Source organism: Sceloporus undulatus, chromosome 6, assembly GCF_019175285.1.
Source record: "Sceloporus undulatus isolate JIND9_A2432 ecotype Alabama chromosome 6, SceUnd_v1.1, whole genome shotgun sequence".
In the NCBI taxonomy this organism is placed as follows: Eukaryota; Metazoa; Chordata; class Lepidosauria; order Squamata; family Phrynosomatidae; genus Sceloporus; species Sceloporus undulatus.
In genome coordinates, this window is record NC_056527.1 from 15,119,626 (window position 1) to 15,137,677 (window position 18,052).

At 40.3% G+C, this 18,052-nt stretch overlaps 1 protein-coding gene across 2 annotated transcripts in view; it reads right to left on the reverse strand.

Moving 5' to 3' along the window:
• Window positions 1–16,430, reverse strand: part of ADARB2 (adenosine deaminase RNA specific B2 (inactive)) — a 453,219-nt gene extending 436,789 nt beyond the window's left edge. For both annotated transcript variants that reach the window (XM_042477284.1, XM_042477283.1), the window contains exon 1: window positions 16,312–16,430. In XM_042477284.1, coding sequence (XP_042333218.1) covers window positions 16,312–16,411 — 100 coding nt within the window. In that variant the 5' untranslated portion in view covers window positions 16,412–16,430. The remainder of the gene's footprint in view (window positions 1–16,311) is intronic.
• Window positions 16,431–18,052: the final 1,622 nt, after the last annotated feature.

Genomic DNA, 18,052 nt, shown 5'->3' on the forward strand with positions numbered 1-18,052 from the left:
GCCCTTTCATCCGCGCAGGAAGGAGCTCCATTTCGGAGCTGCTTCCTGTGCAGACGAAAGGGTGCATTAAGCGCCTTCGCACGGCGTGATGGCGTCACGTCTGCGCCACCTCGTTTGGAGGCGGCGCATTCGTGACGCCATCATGTTGCCCCATCAAGTGGCCCCTTTCTCCTCCTCCCCGCTGCTGCGGCGTGTCCTTAGGGCTTGAAACTCCAAGGACACCCCTTTCCAGGTCTTGGGGAAGGGGCCTTTTGCCGCTTCCCCGCGGCCTGGAAAGTGGCGGATCGGGGTCTCAGCGGCTGCCGCTCTGGCCACTTGAGGCCCCAATCCGGCGGGGAAAGGGGTGGGTGCAGGCCACCGCTTTTCGGCTGTCTGTAACGCACCTTAGTCACTTTAAAAAAAGACACACCACACACACCACACTGTAAGAGGCTTGTCCTAATTCTAATCCTTTTATTTCTTTTTAGGAAGGAACTGTGCATGTCTAGTTGCTTGACCAAGGATATCTTAGGTTTTCACTCTCTTCTTTTTCCTACATATATACTTATCTTCAGCATTGGCTGGACTTTTCCATCCTCCGATCAACAGTCTGAAAAGATCCAACATGAGTTTACAGGGAACGTTTAATGATACTACTGAGAGAAGGGGGAATTTAAAATGAAAGAAAAATGACAAATTGCAGATATTTGACTTCTACATGGACCTTAAGGGCAAAGAGTTATATTCTATTAAGACTGAAATCCCCATGCACACATAGCTAAGAGTAGAGATGTAAATCTCTGTTTATTTCCATCTCACATATAAGAACAAATAATTTCAGAAGGCTTCCTAACCCTCCAATGCAAAATTATGAAGATTTCTGTACATTTTCTATGACTTTTCATGTTCAAGATTTTCCCCAAAAATATTCATTTGTGCAAAAACTTGGGAGTATGGTGCAAACCCATGTACTTTATGCAGAATACACTGTTTGCTATGGGAAAATACTGGGGGGGGGGGGTTGCACACAAAAAAGTTTTATGTGAAAACCATACTTTTACGCAAGCTTTTTTGTGTAAAAGAATGCACAACAATATAAAAAGCAAAAACAAAAAAATCCTCTCCGTGACTTGCCGTTTTCTCAACAGGATCCCTCAGTTTCTCTTTCAAGTATGAGAAAATTTGAAGCAATCTTTACATCCCTGATCATTCAACCAAACCTAAATAGGTATGTCTATGCTTGTTTTGTAAATGTGTCCTTATAGAAAGAGAAGCTTGAACTACTATGCTTGAGTATACTGAAGGCAACTGAAGGAACAATGTTTACTTCCTCTATCATCTTGCTCCTTAGGTTTGTGACTGCAAAATTTAAAAAATCCCCTATTATCCTTGTCTCTCATTTCTCCTCATTCTCATCCCTTTCACCGGCAAAAGATTAGACCATGACCTGTCTTCTTTGCTTATGTCAGTCTGTAAAATGCCTAGCAGAATAGGAAAAAACCCCCACAACCAATGACCTGAAATCATCCAGAAAGTGCTTTCCCCTATTCACATTCTCCTTAAAAACATATATAGGCAAGTGGTTGGAAAATAGTCAGATACTGACAGCATCATATCACCTGAATAGTCAAGGGGAAAGGGTCTGTCTGTGATGTGTTTAGGAGATTTATCTCAAGAAAAATCTTACCACCAGTCACAAGTCAAAAGGTGGCTTTTAATGTCAGAGGGATACTGAAAGAGAATATTCAAGTCCAACAATGGGCTTGATCCTCATACAGAGGAATAAATCTCTGTTGTGCAATAAGCCTTTCCTAACACCTCAATTCATTATAGTCCTCTGTGAAAGCATAGGGACCCCCCTAGATAGCTCTAGAAAGTAGGGGCTGCGGAAAGACAGGGGAAATGGGCAGAATTAAGTGAGGCTGCTTTAGACAAGCAGAAATGCACCAAACATCTCTGGAAGTCTAGATCTAAGCCCCCCTACAACCCAACCTATCCAACATCTGGTGTAATGCTTGAACAACAAATTCACATATTCCTTCTGAGTGAATCACCCAGGTGTGAGCAGTACATACAATTCCTCCACAACCACACTGTTAATACTTTCTGTAGTTCCAAAGTTGTCCTCAGACTACTGAATGTTGTTAAAAATCCACATTTTGGGGCAAGTCCCAGCCACCTCCATGCATATATCTTAAAAAAAAGAGGAAAAACAAACTCAAGCTGTTCTTTGTCGTTGTTCTTCCTGCAGATTTGGCAAAATTCATTTAACATTTTTGTATAAACAGACGCTATTTCTGGGGAAAGGGAACTGGCTTTTAAGAGGAGGATTCCAGAAAGGAACAATAGAAGTACAGAGTAGGCAATTATACTATGTGAATTATACATGTGTTTGGGGTTGGGGGGCAATTTGGAGGACTTTGTTTTAATAACTACCTACTGTGAAGAGAGCGGCATCTTCAATAATCTTACATTTTCAGCTGATATTTTATGGGGACACAGCCATAATAGCATTTTCTATTGCGCTCTTTTCACATGCGCCTTAGGTCAGCGTTCCATAAAAGCCTTAGGAGACCATGTCTAAGCAAATGAGGCAAAATAATTTATCTTCTGAAATGTCCTTGTTTTTCATTATTAAATAAAGCCACTAGTATACATACCTTACTGAGCTATTGTTTGTTCTCCTGCCTGCAACTCCATGTTGCACACTGGAAGATTAAGAGCAAACCCCAGAGCAGAGCTGGGCAACCATTGGTGCTGTGAAGCTACACTAGCCCTTCATGGGACCATGAGAAGCCACACTGCCCCAATTTCTCCCCCCAAAATTGGGCTTCAAAGCAGCTTACAGACTAAAAAACACAGCACAGTTAAAAACTTACAAAAATGACAGTTAAAAAGGAATTAAACTACTACAATATTAAAACAGATCATTTGTTTAAAAATAGAATACAATTTAAAAAGACAAAGGCACTTAGACACCATGCACTTTTAAATAATACAACACTCCCAGGATGTTCTTTAAAAATGTTCTGTTTTAAATGTCTGTCTGAACAGGAAGGTCTTAGCCTGCTGGCAGAAGGACATCAAAGAAGGAGCCGTTCTGGTTTTCCTGGGAAGGAGTTCCAGAGTCTAGGGGCAGCCCCTGAGAAGGCCTTCTCTCACATCCCCACCAACTGTGCTTGTGATGATGGTGGGACTGAGAGAAGGGCCTCTCCTGAAGACCTCAGAGTCCAGGCAGGTTCATACAGGGAGATAACATCTGCCAAATAGCCTGGACCTGAGCCACAGAGGACTTTATAGATCATAACCAGCCCTTTGAATTGTGCCCAGAAACAAAATGAAAGCCAGGGAAGCTGTTTCAACAGGGGCATTGTGTGGTCTCTATAACCTGCCCCCATTAACAGTCTGGCTGCGGCTTTTTGGACCAGCTGAAGTTTCCGAACACTCTTCAAAGACAGCCCCAAGTAGAGCGCATTACAGTAGTCCAAATAGTAGTTCTACCATAGTTTGAACATGAAGTACAAGGTCCTTGAGCTTTTTGTTTCCTTTGCCTTTCGACCATGTTTGGAGCTAGTTCAAAAGCTTTTTGCTGCTTACATTTTACAAGACAGGTTGAGCTGAATATGATTAAACCAGACTCCCTTACAAATGTAAGTTCACAGCTCTGTCTATCTATGCCAAATTCACTGTAAGTGAAGGTCTAGCCCTCTGTGCATTTTCATTTACTTTACACAGTTGGCAAAATGATATTTTCTGTCTTTCAGGTTTAACAGAATATTTCATTAGGAAGACTGGAAAGGATATACAGAAAGTAAGATAGAAATGGCTGAAGCACCTCTATTATAAATTGACTTACACACTCTCTCCAGGGATGTGAAGAATACTCACAAATTTTCTAGTCCTTGACATGAAAAGGTACTATACTTCCCTCAGTCTGGACACTATACTTCTAGAATCACACTGGCTTTTTTAGCTGCCACATCACATTATTGGCTCATGCTCAACTTGGACTTCTAGATCCCATTCACACGTACTGTTGTCAAGCCAGGTGTCCTCCATCTTATATCTCTACATTTCAATTTTTTTCTGCCTAAGTGTAGTACCTTACAAATTTCTGTGTTGAAATTCATTTTGTTAGTTTTGACACAGCTTTCTAATCTATGAAGGTCATTCTGAATTTTGATCCTGTCTTCTGGGGTATTAATTGCCCCTCCTAATTTGATGTCATCTGCAAATTTGATAAGTGTGCCCTCTATTCCTTCATTGAAGTCACGGACTTAAGGAACAGAAAGGTGTGCTTATCAAATTTGCAGATGATGCCAAAGTAGGCATGGTAACTAATAATACACTTTTTAAAAAACAGTGCAAATGTCCTCAGAAATGGAGACCTGCCCTGGAAGTGTATACACAGAGTGATATCTGCTACTTCATGATCATATGTCACATTTCGGGAATTCAGAGCAATTCAAAGGACCATATTACCATTTGTAAACCTTGAAACAGCCACATAAGTTATCAAGTATTTTACTCCCATATTGACAATGATAGGGAGAGAGACACTACAGGAATAATAGTTTGCCTGGGGCTACCGAGTACATATCCCATCTAACCAGTCAGACCAGCCGAAACAATCCCTGGCTGACAGATCGATCTCACATCCCAGTACAGGAAACCTGTACTGAGGGTCTTCCCCAGCTCACACTTCATATTTTGCAGTCATTACATGCAATACACTAAAGGATATCAACTCATAATAACAGCCACTGCCCTGGCCCTAATGGTAAATAGAGCCCAAAATGGCATTCAAAGAGACTGTCATGTGAATGACAACTTTGGGTTAGTGTATGGAAAGGGATATACAACCTGCTGGTGAAATGCTTGTACCACAGCCACACAGTTGTGAGTTCAATCCCACAGCTCCAAGGTTGACTCAGCCTTCTATCCTTTCATAGGCAGGTAAAATGAGTATCCAGTTTGTTGGGGGCAGTTGGCTTACCAGTTGTAAACTGCTTAGAGAATGCTGAGTTCACTGATAAGCAGTATAGGAATGGAAATGCTATTGCTAATGATGCCGTATGTATGTATGTATGTATAATTGTATACCTAAAGTCATCACACAAAATTAGACTGGTGGTGAAAGCAGCTTGCACACACATTTCATGCACAGAGAAAAATACTTAGTATTCAGAAAAATGCAGCAAAAATTATCAAATCACTTCAACTGTATTTTAGACAGCATGGCTACCTTTATCCTAACCTTCTCTAAAATTGTATTCATGCATACATAACTTTATTTCCTATTCCTTAAATCGAAAGAGTTTTCAGCATGGCTAAAAATTAAAAACTAGATTGATATATGTAGTGTATGAGCTCAAATGTACAGGGAATCTAACTGGAATCATTGAGTAGTCTCACCTGCTGGTATAGCACTTCACTTTGCTATACTTTTTCAAAGATTTGGTCAACATACTGTGAAAATGGCAAGATGCCTGTCATCCTTCCTTGTAATGTTCAACATAGCCTTTGTAGAAGAGAGTTACTGCAATCAGTAGTGCAAGATTGCAGGGTTTTTAAAAGTCAAGAACCTGCGCACACACTGCACACTGAACATGTCACATTTGCTGTGCAAACTATAGAGAACGAGACAAGGTACATAACCTGGCTGGTTTGTAGTTTTAAAACAGTCTGGGTGATGCCAGTGTTTCACACATTATCATGATGTTGAACAACCAGATTGTAGAAACAAACATCAGATGCTTAGCATAAATAAATGGTACAACACAGATTAATCAATATGTCTGGTGTAGCAGTTTGTAACTGGATTAAAGTCGTCTGTCAGTGACATTAGGGAACATTTATTCCTACTTTCCCATTTAAACTTAAGATGTAAACAGCAAATAAAAGCCTAATTGCTGTCCGCACTGCTTCACAAGAGAGACTGTTCTTTACTCCTTTTCCTGCTTCCAAGCTACCATTTATATTAATCTGAGCATCCAAATGAACTAACAGAACTGGCAAAGGGGAAGGGTAATAGAATTCATATTGGTGATGATACATAATTAGGTTGTGAGCTGGACTGTTTTGATTTCTTCCTTTTCACCCTCCATTTCCTCAACCTACTTTTGCCCACATGCCATTTCAATTTTTGTAGTCTACAACCTTCATATTTTTAACTCTGCTTTTGCGTTCACTATTTAAAATGTGTATTTACAATGCGCAGAAATCAAAAGTACAATTCTCTGCTACAGTAACCCTTGAAACAGGCATCAGTTGTGATTTTGTTCTGTTCCCAGTCAATCCCATGGCACATGCATGGAACATTCAAAGTTGATTATATACACATGGGCCATGATTTTAAACAACATGTTAAATAATTCTATGAAAATATATATTTTAAAAAAATACATTTTAAAAATATACTTTTTAAAAATAAATGAGGAATTTATGAGCACTTATTGTGTAATATTTGGGGGAAATTTCAAAATGTATGCCTTCAAAAAAGCAAAGGCTAGGCAGGCTTCAGGGTAGCACGACTGCACTGTGTTGACACTGTACACAATTTGCTCACTGCGTCTCACAATGAATACCTTACCCAGCACATAATCTCAGTAGGTCTGCCTCCTTCTATCGAGGAGGTTGCTATTCACTGTAAAAGAGCATTTAGCCTCAAAGCATCATTCAGATGGGCGGCTGTTCTTTCACTCAAGTGAGGCGAGGAGGGAAACTCTCCACAATTTAATTATCAAGCCAGTCTTTTGCAACTTCTAAACAAGAAGATATCAAGTTTGTCATATTTAGCTCTTCACCTGTATTTTTAAAAGTTTTAATTGCTGAAAGCTAATGTTTTCCTGAGATTCTGAGAGGCAAGGGCGCTGCTGTAAAATACAATTTCCTCTTCCAAAAGATAACATATTAATATCTGCATTCTGAAAGCGATCTTTACACAGCACCCAGACACAGTCTCTGAAACCACAAAATACTTTTTGATCAGACCACCATATATTTGTAATGAAAAACATAAGCAAACAGTATAACAGTGACTTATGGGTAAGATGCCTTCTTTACAAAATAGAAGCATAGTTACTGAAGATTAGAGTGTATTCAAACTACTCATTTAAAGCAGATCATCCACTAGAGAGCTCTTATACTGTACTGGGGAGAAGTGAATTAAGGTTGTCTAGCAGAGAATTCTATGTACCCCTTCAAACTACAAATCCCAGGATTCCATAGGCTCCCATTTCCAAATTTACACAGTAACTTACATGTACAGGAGCAGCATGACTTGTGATACTCTAATCCTGATGCCCATCAAGCCCATCCTGAAACTTCAGACCAAATATGATCTGGAGGAGATCAGAGACCACTTTCACAATCATTTGATTAATTGGACTGTATTTAATTGAATTCTTGTGAGAAGATGATAAATGTGGAAGATGGTGTGGAGAGGGAGAGAATATCCAAAGATAACATGTGAATGAGCTCTCACAATAAAGAACTTGGAAAAAATACATGTTGGAATATGAAGAGTTACATTAGACTTACTCCAGGGTTTGTGTGTGTGTCCGGTGGTATCTGTGTCTCTTCACCTTTCAGTATCAAATGTCCAGTACTATGTCACATAACAGTAATTTGTCACATAACTGGACTATGTCACATAACTGTAACTCATAATTTGACACTCCTCTAGTTTCAAAAGGGATCTCTCTTGCAACATTCAAGCTGCTGTGTTTCTTGAAAAAGTCCATAGCAGATATGGATGCGAAGAACTAACTGCCCTGCTCCTAGAATAAGAGTTGGGGTCACTTTCTCAGAAATTGACAGCATTGCTTATTTCCTTAGATGTGTCACATGTGTCCCAGGCCCACTGAGTTGGCCCATTTGACAGGAAAATGTGAAAAGGTGATGCAAAATAATGACGGCAATCTGTTTACACATATGAAGTGTCATTACAAGTATATACAGTATACACACTACACAGGGTATGAGGATTTATCAATGCAAATAATACTTTGTTCCTCTAAATATGCAAGAGTTATAGCCTCCTCATGTACATCATGGTTACATGGTGTTATAGCCTCATTGTGTACAAGCCAACTGGAACAGCAAGTCTTTTTTTTTTTTTAGTAACAGGTCTTTAGTTGCAGCTACACTGAAAAAACCACACTACTCTTTTCTTCCAGGATGACCACAATTCTTTTGGGATGCCCCGAAGACCACCACCTTAGCTCAGTGTCCTACTTGCCAAATCAAATGCTATGAATTAGGTTTGCTTTAACACCTTCCATACTGCCCCTGGCAATGGTACACTAACCTATGGCAACACAATGACCAAGGCCAACTCAGGTCAGCAACATAATGCCCTTGGCAAGATCTTCTTCTGGCAAAGACTACTGAGGCACCACACTGAAAATATTGTATTTATTTGCAACACAGTTTCTTATTATTTTGAAAGGGAAAGGGTGCCAAGTTATCCATATGGAAATCTCTCATAATATCTTTTTTTGTAATTTCTACCCAGTACTTATTAGGACCAGTGAATATGAATGCTTAAATATGTAGTGGTTAATAGGTAAGAGTTCACCTTTGCTAGCTCCACAATCTTTTTATGCCAGCACAATGGATCTGGCACACGTAGATGTTTTCAAATGAACACACAGGCCTCTCTACCTTATTTTCTCTATTGCCGATGAACTGACACCAGCACTAAAGGGGTCTGCTCATCCTTCCATGGAGTTATTTGTGTACACCATGGAGCTTTGGAGTACTGCCACTGTTTTTTTTCCCAGCCTCCCCCTTTGTTCTCCTGCCTTCAGGAGAATCCCCCATTTCACCAGCTCTACAACTATCCATCATTTTATCAGCGGGACTCCGGTGCCACAGCTCCAGGTTTTCCAAGAACAGAGAAGTACTTATACAATTGGAAATAATTTTGATCATCATTTAAAAAACAACAACATTAAAAGTATTTTTGAGCTGATGGCATTTCTACCCTGGTGTTAGTAAACCTATCTCCTTTTGCTACGTCATGTTTCATTCCTATAACCTAACATTTTAGTAAATAAATAATTAAAAAAAACCTCAGGGAGGCAAAGTTGCTAAATATCCAAAAAGGTGTTTGCTAAGTCCCTATTCTTCATACCAAAAATGCATTTACAATTACATTTTTGAAGCCTCTGTTAATAATAGTTTTACATATTTCACATGTAAAGAGAGAGAGAAAGAAAACCCTCCAATACTCTACCTATAAGTAGCATTTTAAAAGCTAGACAATATAGGTAGTCACATAACTTAATACGTTCATTCTAAATGCACATTATTTAGAAGAATAACCAAGATGATTGTGAGCCACTGTGAGAAATTAGCAGATTGTTGCCTGTCATCCATCATTGCAACTAGCTTTTCACAAGATCTGCTAAGTTGTCAGTATTTTAAACAAAGCCGGCAGACAGGGAAAAGATCAGATAAAGAAGGAATGCAAAGCCCTTTATTTTCCCTATCAGAAATCATGCAACTTTCCCAGGAACCAGAGGGCTTTACACTAGAATGTGACAATATCAGCCCAGACCCTTATAGGATGATGGATCTCCTAGCATCTATCAGGCTTCCTTTTTGTCTAGATAACTGATCTTTTACACACACACCAAACTTGTAAACAGCCTGAAAGATAGTTGGTTATACATTTGGAAAGAAATTCAACTGTAGTGCTGCCAGGATAATTTCAGAGAAGGACAGTTTTCTCTGGTTAAAGCACCTTCTCCAGCCTTGAATTTAGTAATTCTGAAAATACGTAGTATCTCTCTCTTTTATGAAGTTTAATGATGCTGATTTCAGCATACTGTAGCAGGCACAAAGAACTAATGTACGCATATTTGGTGGGTAATGGTACAGTGGAGGGGCCTTTAATGGTGGAATATGATGCTTAAAAACAAAGCACCTTCAAGGACTAATAGTATTCTTCACTATGGACTCCAAATTCCTGTGATTAATACATAGTACTTTGGTACAGTATGCAATATTTAATAAAAAAGAACCTAATGAGAAAAAATTAATGCTACAAAATAGTAAACAAGCAAACAAAAAAAGCTCTCAAAATTTACATTTAGGCCAGAAAAGGACGAGAACTCAATTATGCAATACAGATTTTCCTGTATTCTGTTCAGTTCTTTCACTGATATTTTTTTTCACAGGACCTTTCATCTTTTAAAATCCACATTTCACATGTGTCATTATCAGCTCAGGCAGTCCCACCACCAAGTCTTTTAAATACTCTATTCATCTCAATTAACATGCAAACTGAGTGGCTGATAGGGTGGAAGGGGGAAAGATTTCAGCTCATCCAGGAGGAATTATACAATTGAAAATGGTACATAAACATTTCTTGCATGTAAAGCCTTGGAATATCAAAACCTTACAGCAAGAAATAAAAAAATAAAAACAAAATTCAAAAGAAACAGAATCAAGTTTCTTCTATTCATTTTGAAATTACTATATACCTTTGTAGATAAAATAGTGTTAAACAGTGAAGTGAGTGTGCATTAATCTGAAACCTAAAACACTGTTGTTAACATTAGGAAGCTTCGTTTTATTGCTCCCTTCCACTACATCCAGACTTCTCCATGTAGGGGTTCCCCCACCACTTTGTTAGAAAGAGGTAGCTCTCCTATTCAGGTAATGCTCTGCCACTGTGTAACTATGGAGTTGTAAATTCCATAATTTCCCCCTCATTTTAAATTTAAGTTCAGCCACTGCAGCTAATGCCCTTGATGCAATTTCAAATTGCTGTCATTACCACAGATCACTATAAATAAGAGGTAATTGGAGAAAAGAAGTGGAAGGCATGGGGAAGAGAAGGAGAAGCTCAAAACAAGGTAAAGGATATTAACTTTTAATCAATTTAATTTTATCTCCAAATCCAGTCTTCTCTCAAGCTGGCAGTGAGGTAAGATAAGCAATGCACACCATAAACCGTGACATTCGCCTATTGCAGGAAAGAACACTTGTCCATGAATCCAGATCAAGATGGAGTATCCTCATTTATTACTTTGATATTATGAGAAGAACACACATTGGTAATCCGCCTGAGCTTAAGAGCCTCATTCTTAACACGGTCTTGCAATTTCATTAATTTTCACCAAAATTTCATTACGCTATAATCTCATCTCTCACGCAGAGACACATGTGAGCACATACCTTGCTGCACATATTTTGTTCCTTTGGCTCCACTATCATTAACCTTGCCACCCCTTCCATCTTGTAGCATTTCAACTTCATGTGTTTATGTCTCTTCCTGCAAATGCCACAGATTTTAGTCTAATCTTGGGGAGACTTAATGCAAAAAATGAGTCATCTTAATTACTGTTAAATCAACTAACAAACAAGAGAAATTACAACTCACCAACTACATTTTAAGGATTTGTGGATGGGGCACATTTATTTCTAGCCAGTGTCGTAAAGTTTTTGTATCCTTGCATATTTGGCATTTCAAGCGCTGATGTCACTAAAACATTTTTGGAAGCCCTCTGATAATACGCATGTGTTAGTTCTGCATAACACATTCTCCATGATTTCCCATTATGCTTCTCAAACACTATTACATTTTAAACCTATGATTAATAACAGAAACAAAGGCAAGCATTAAACAAACACACCTTTACATACTAAACACTGAATCTGTCATTGAACTCATTTAGCTCATGTCACAGGCAGACTTTACAACAATGTGCTTCTGAAAAATTACAGTTATATGAACTATAGTTTTCTGAGAAGTGATAATAGTTATCTATAAGCAGGAGCTCCCCTCCCAGCCAAATAATAGGACAAACATACTGCATAATTAAAATCAGTTAACAATTGATCTAAAGAGGAAGGTGTTTTTGTCTGGTAGCAAATAACTTCCTGTTCTGTAACACCTTACTAAGTGGAGATTCTGCTGAAATTAATAGATTTAGCATTCACATCATTGTCTTAGAACTGAGGACTAAGTGAAAGGATGCTTGTGTGTGTGGAAAGAACCTTTAGCAATGTTTTAATGATAGTGTCCGCTGAGATATTCAGGAACATTCCTTCAGTTACCATATATAAATAAATCAATGAATGCACACATGCAGGATACTATAGAGCTCCATTTAAGCCATTTTCTTTTACCTATTTATAAGAGAAAGTTATATGCATGCTTCCATACTCACTTTAATCAAGGGGTCTTAAGAACTTCCCTTTGCTTAGATTATGTCTCAAGTACAAAGCAATGCTATTTTGGCATGTTAAAATTGTGAAATGGACCTGCCCCCAAATTAGTTACCAAAATTCAAAAATTGCTATAGAAGGACTTTAAACTCTAACTAATTCCTGTTTTTTAAACTATTCCATTTCATGTGTGATCACCATCACCAAATTTTAACTCTTCCTGGGTTTGTTAGCAACTGCAAAGCACTTCTCTGAAGTAGCAGGTACTTTGAGAACATACCCTTCTGAATTAACGTAAAGCATTGAAGGCACATGCACACATAGAGAGAGAAAGAGAGCACTTAACAACAGTAGGAAATCTTAGGAAGTAAGCCAGGGGTATGGGAAGGGCAGAACTCAACATTATCAAAGGAATATCAACAATTTTAGCTTTACAGAGGATGATAAAAGCAACTCACACCTTTGCAACATGATAGCCAATTTGTCACAGACATGTCAGGTGGAATACTCCCTTTCCTATACATAACTGACGCACATTTGTCAACTGAACAGTGATTTAGATGGCCATTTTTATTTATTTTTAGTTTTCAAAGCCAAACACACATTTATCAAGGGAATTCTCTAGCATTTTATAGACTGTGCTATATAAACATATAAGGTTGGTCACATTTTGTGTATAGTACTTTAAAGGTAGAGTTGATTGGTTGAAAATACACTAAGGAGAAGCATTAGAAATATTCTAAGAACATTTTTCTGATATGCAACACAGAACAACATTGACTATTTGGGATCCCATACTGATGTGTAAGGAAATTCATTCACTTATGCAACTGACAAGAGACAGGTGCTATTACTTGCCACTTATTAATTTATTGCTAAATTAAACACATTTTAATATTTCCAGAGATTATTCAACCCTTCTAATTGGCAATATGAAATTTTAAAAACTGAAGTTCTCTGTGATCATCAATTATATCATATCACTATTATCAAATTCAACAGGTTGAATGCCAAGTTATTTTAGGGATGCAATTCTCATTGCTAGTACAGATTCATAAGGCGAGATATGAATCCTTGAAATATATAAATAAATGCATCTTTTAAAATGAAGGTGCTGCATGGTCTTCACAAAGGGAACTGTTTGCCAAAATTATCTGCCAGTTCACTCCATGAGGCAAACATACTAATATAAAGGCTCAGTGAAGCACAGACTCTGCTATATATTTTAAAAATCAGTCTAATAATACCCTAATATAGTGACTAACATTTGGCATGTTAGTCACTATGCTCCCCCTTATGTGTCCCCATACTAGGTTACACACCATTAAATGACACTTTAATAATTATTTTGTGTATCCATGCTGAACTTAACAGTCAAAAGGTGAACAAAGTAGAAATAGAAAGATAGAGAGAAGTGTAGCAGAAAGTGTAAGAAGTGAATGAATTTTTTCAGATTTACTGGCTTAAAAACAAAGTGACTTGGTAGAATTGGCATGCAAAGCCATTTTTAACACAGCCATTTTGGTTAAAATGAATTCTCGATTCATTTCAAAAGATAGATTACAATGACACTAACTTTCAAATACTACCTTGAAAGCAGATATATCTTTTATAAGCTCTGTATGAGAGAATTAGATGTACACTTTGGAATCTTGGATACAATACGAAGTGCTCATTCACTAATAATTTAGACCCAACTTCAGGCTGAACACCTTTAGTGAAAATCAATAAATAATGTCAGAATAATTTCCTCCAACTTGATATTTTAAAGCCTAATTCTGGGACTCAAAACAATTCTAGAAGCTCCCTTTCCATCAGAAGGTACACCTAAGGTTTTTTTTTCTCTTTCCAAAATCAAAAGCAACAGAGTAAAAGATGACAACATACATAGCACTGTTTTATTCATGTGCGTATTTGAGGGTTTAGTTTGCTTCAGGGTGCCTATTGGGGGAAGTCCAAACAGAAAGGAAACACTGTGTATTGCACAGAAACAATCGTATTAAAGTAGGCTTGGTTTACTTAACTTCTGTCTCCAAAGCTCTCCCAAAATTTACACAGGTATATTCACCATATCGAACAAGAAAGCAATAAAATCCCTAACCTACGGAATTAATATTTTAGGCCTCTAAGAAGCAGGCTGCTTAATTCCCAGAGATTTGGGTAGGGGATGGCGCAAGACACACATCAGTTCTATGCCAGCTTCGAAAAAGCAAAAGCAAAGGAAAGATCAGTCTTGTGGTGATTGAGTAAGCTGACAGAAACTTATCTTAGGCTTCTATAACAAATGACAACTGTATATGAGGTGGAAATTGCTGCTCAGATAAGAGACTTTGGGCTGAGCATCTCTGCAGCAGAACACACTTCTCTGAGCGAGGCTCCAGCTTACTTTGCGCTTGTCACACTTATTTGACTTTCAACTATTTTCGCTGCATCTTTTGGTGGTAACTGTGGCGACGCACACAGCATTAGCAACCCACTGGCCACATCTCCTCCTTCCTTTGGGAAAGAGACAGGGCAGCTGTAGGGGGAAACCTTTAATCTCAAGCAAGACTATCCCGCTTTCTATGGCATTCGGAAGCTGGGATCCTTTCTTTTTTTGGATAAGGATAATTGCTCATCTATCATTTATAGAATTCGGTGCTCATTGGAGAAGGCAGATTAATGCACCCCTTGACTTTAAATGCAGCAAAAATTGCCAAAGAAGAAGAAGACCCAACAACAAACAAGGCATAAAAATGACAACTTGCCGGAAACAACCTGTCACCAAATTGGCTTCCTTCCTTCCTTCCTTCCTTCCTTCCTTCCTTCCTTCCTTCCTCTGTTCTTGCCTATTTTACTCCATGCCTCCCTGCAAGTGCAAATAAGCATCTCCCTTTCAAGATACATTCCTGACAGAGGATTGAATGAGACATAATTTGGCATGTGCTTATATTTTATTTCCCAGATAGGACAGAGATCTTGGTGGATCGCCTCTGTTGCAATGAAACTAGGCATTCATCCCATTGTGGTGGAGACAGTTTTTGAAATTATGGATGGGGGGGGGGCAAAAACAAACTACTTAGTCTAAGGATTCTTTGGGGCCATTCCATCTTTTTCTCCTGCTCCTGGTTCACCCCTGAGGGACCCTTGTTAACATTGGAAGTTTCTACACAAAGCACAGCAGCAGCATGGCTTCCAAGGGGATAAACCTGAGCGCTTGGTAAACTGGTGGCAAATATACCTATGTGGTGAATGTACAGGACAAAGCGGTGAGGTAAAAACAAGACTTTATTATGGCAAAGGATTTGGGGAGCATCTAGGACAGTAGGCAAACAGAAGGAGGGTAATAAAAACTAGACTTTGGTAGCGGAGTCCCTAAAAGTGACTTCTACACTTGGAAGTAAGAATAAAAATATCCTTTGAGGCACAGACTCCTGGCTACATCCATCTCAGATCAAGGCAGGAGGGACTCCCCCCCCCCCCGTTTCTCCCCCAATTTTTGTGTTGTTTGGGGCTTTTGTTTTGTTTTTTGGCTTATTTTTCATTGTTAAACCTCTGACAGGGGTCAAAGGCAGCCCCTGCTAGAGATGCTCCCACTTTCCAATGCAGCATCTGGCTATATATTTCATTTGGACCATGATGGGAATAAGGATGGAGAGAAGGAAGACTGCTGATCTCTCTTTCTCTCTCTTGGCCTCTCTCTCCATCCCACCTTGGGTTGAAAGCTATTTATAAATAACCTTATAAATAATCTCCCCCACAAATATAACAATCCCTCTTTTCCCCAAGCCCTGCTCTCTCTGGCTTGGACCCAAGGGGTGTCTTTCTGATTCCCTCAGGGATGCGCTTTTGGTGGGAGAAAAAGGGATATTTGTACCCCTCAGGAATAAATCCCCACAAGAAAGAGAAAAGAGGGGGCAAGAACATACACACACATACACACACACACACACACACACACAAATAAACACCAAAAAGGAGGGAGCAAGGGGATGAAGAGAGAGGGACATGAATGGAGTGCTGGGGCTGCGTCCACACTGGAGCAATAACCCGGTTTGGCACCGCTTTAACTCAAACTCCAACTCCCGGAATTCCATAGCAAAGAGCCAGACAAAGAGTTAAAGCGGTGCCAAACCGGGTTATTGCTCCAGTGTGGATGAAGGGACTTACCTTTCCTCTTGGATCGCCTCCTCCTCCTCCGTTTGGACTTGCATTTCAGTTGGCTGCCGGGACCCCCGGACCCTCGGCTGCTCCCCAAGACCGAGGTCATGGCTGACACGTGTCTTCCTCTCCTTTCCTTCTGACACGCGATCGTGGGAATGCAATAGAGGTCGGGTCTCTAGAGGGGAGACACCTCTTTCTGTTCAAGGGTGGGAGAGAGGTGTGTTGTTGTGGCTGCTGCTGTTGTTGTGTTGCCTTTTCCAGTCCTGGTCAAGCTTCTTTTCTAGGCAAGTGTCTTCAAGGAGAAGCAGAGTTTTCCAAAGAATAATGGAAATCAAGAGATTGAGGATGATGATGATGATGCCTTCCTTCCCGGCTGCTTTGCCTTCTCTTTGCTTGCTTTTGTTGTTGTTGCTGCTGTTGGTGTTGTGTTGCCTTCTTCAAGCTGTTTTCTGGGCAAGTGTCTTCAAGGAGAAGCAGACTTTTCAAATTAATAATGAAATCAAGAGACTGAGGATGAGGATGATGCCCTCCTTCTTTGCCTTCCCTTCGCTTGCTTTGTTGTCGTTGCTGTTGTTGTTGCTGTTGTTGTGTTGCCTTCCAAGTCGTGTCCCCCACTTTTTCCGGAGACGAGGTTCTCTGGGCCAAGTTTCTTGCAGAGTTTATACAAAGAACCGTGGGATCAATGCTAAGGCTAAGGCTGCTCTCTTTTCTTCCTTCCTTCCTTCCCTTCTTTCTCTTCTTTTCTTTCTTTCTCTCTCACTCCATCCTTCCTTCGCCGGGCGCTTGGCTTTGATCGGAGGCTGGAGGAGGGACGGCGCCGGCTTCTCTCTTCCTTCCGATCCCTCTCTTTCTTTCCCTCTCCCTCTCTGTCTTTTTTATTTTGCCCCTCTGCCAGTTCTTTGGCCCCGGAGTCCCTTCGGAAGCCAATCGCTCAGGACGCGGCTCTCTCGGCTGCGGCGGCGGAGCCTCCTGCGCTCCAATCCCTTCGCTCCCTGCCTCTGACATCAGCACCAGCAGCAGCAGCAGCAGCAGCACCGGCGCCACCACCAGCCCCACAGCCCACCCCCGGCCCCAGGCACAGGCCAGCACCTTGGACAGGGCTCCGCTCCCAGAGACAACTCCCTTTCAGCTGCAGCCACACTGGAGAAATAGCCCGGTTTGGCACCGCTTTCTCTGCCCTTGCTCAAGGCTATGGAATTCTGGGAGTTGGAGTTTGTTGTGGGCCTAGAGGACCCCACAACAAACTCCAACTCCCAGAATTCCATAGCCATGAGCCAGAAAAGAGTTAAAGCGGTGCCAAACCGGGATGTTTCTCTAGTCTGGATGCAGCCGAAGTTGGGAGCTGAGGAGGCTGCCCTGCACTGAAGCCTCCTTCCTTCTTTCCTTCCTTCCTTCCTTCCTTCATTCCTTCCTTCCCTTTTCCCTTCCTTGCTTGCATGCTTCCTTCCTTCCTTTTCTTTCCTTCTTTCCTTCCTCCTGAGCCCTTAGTGCAACCTCTGCATCCGTCTCCCTGACCCAGGTGCCTCAGCCCCAAAGGAGGACAAGGCATGGAGGGCATCCCAGGCCAATGGAGGACGTGGCCAAAGGGGAAAAAGCTAAAAATAAACCCCCAACAACACTCCTAGAACAACCCAGGCTCCTTTGGTCTGGCTCCAAATGGAGGACCCTTTGGGGCATTCCTCCTGGACAGAAGATGGAGATGTAGGACATGGAAATATAGGACATGGCGGGGGAAAAGGAACAGAAA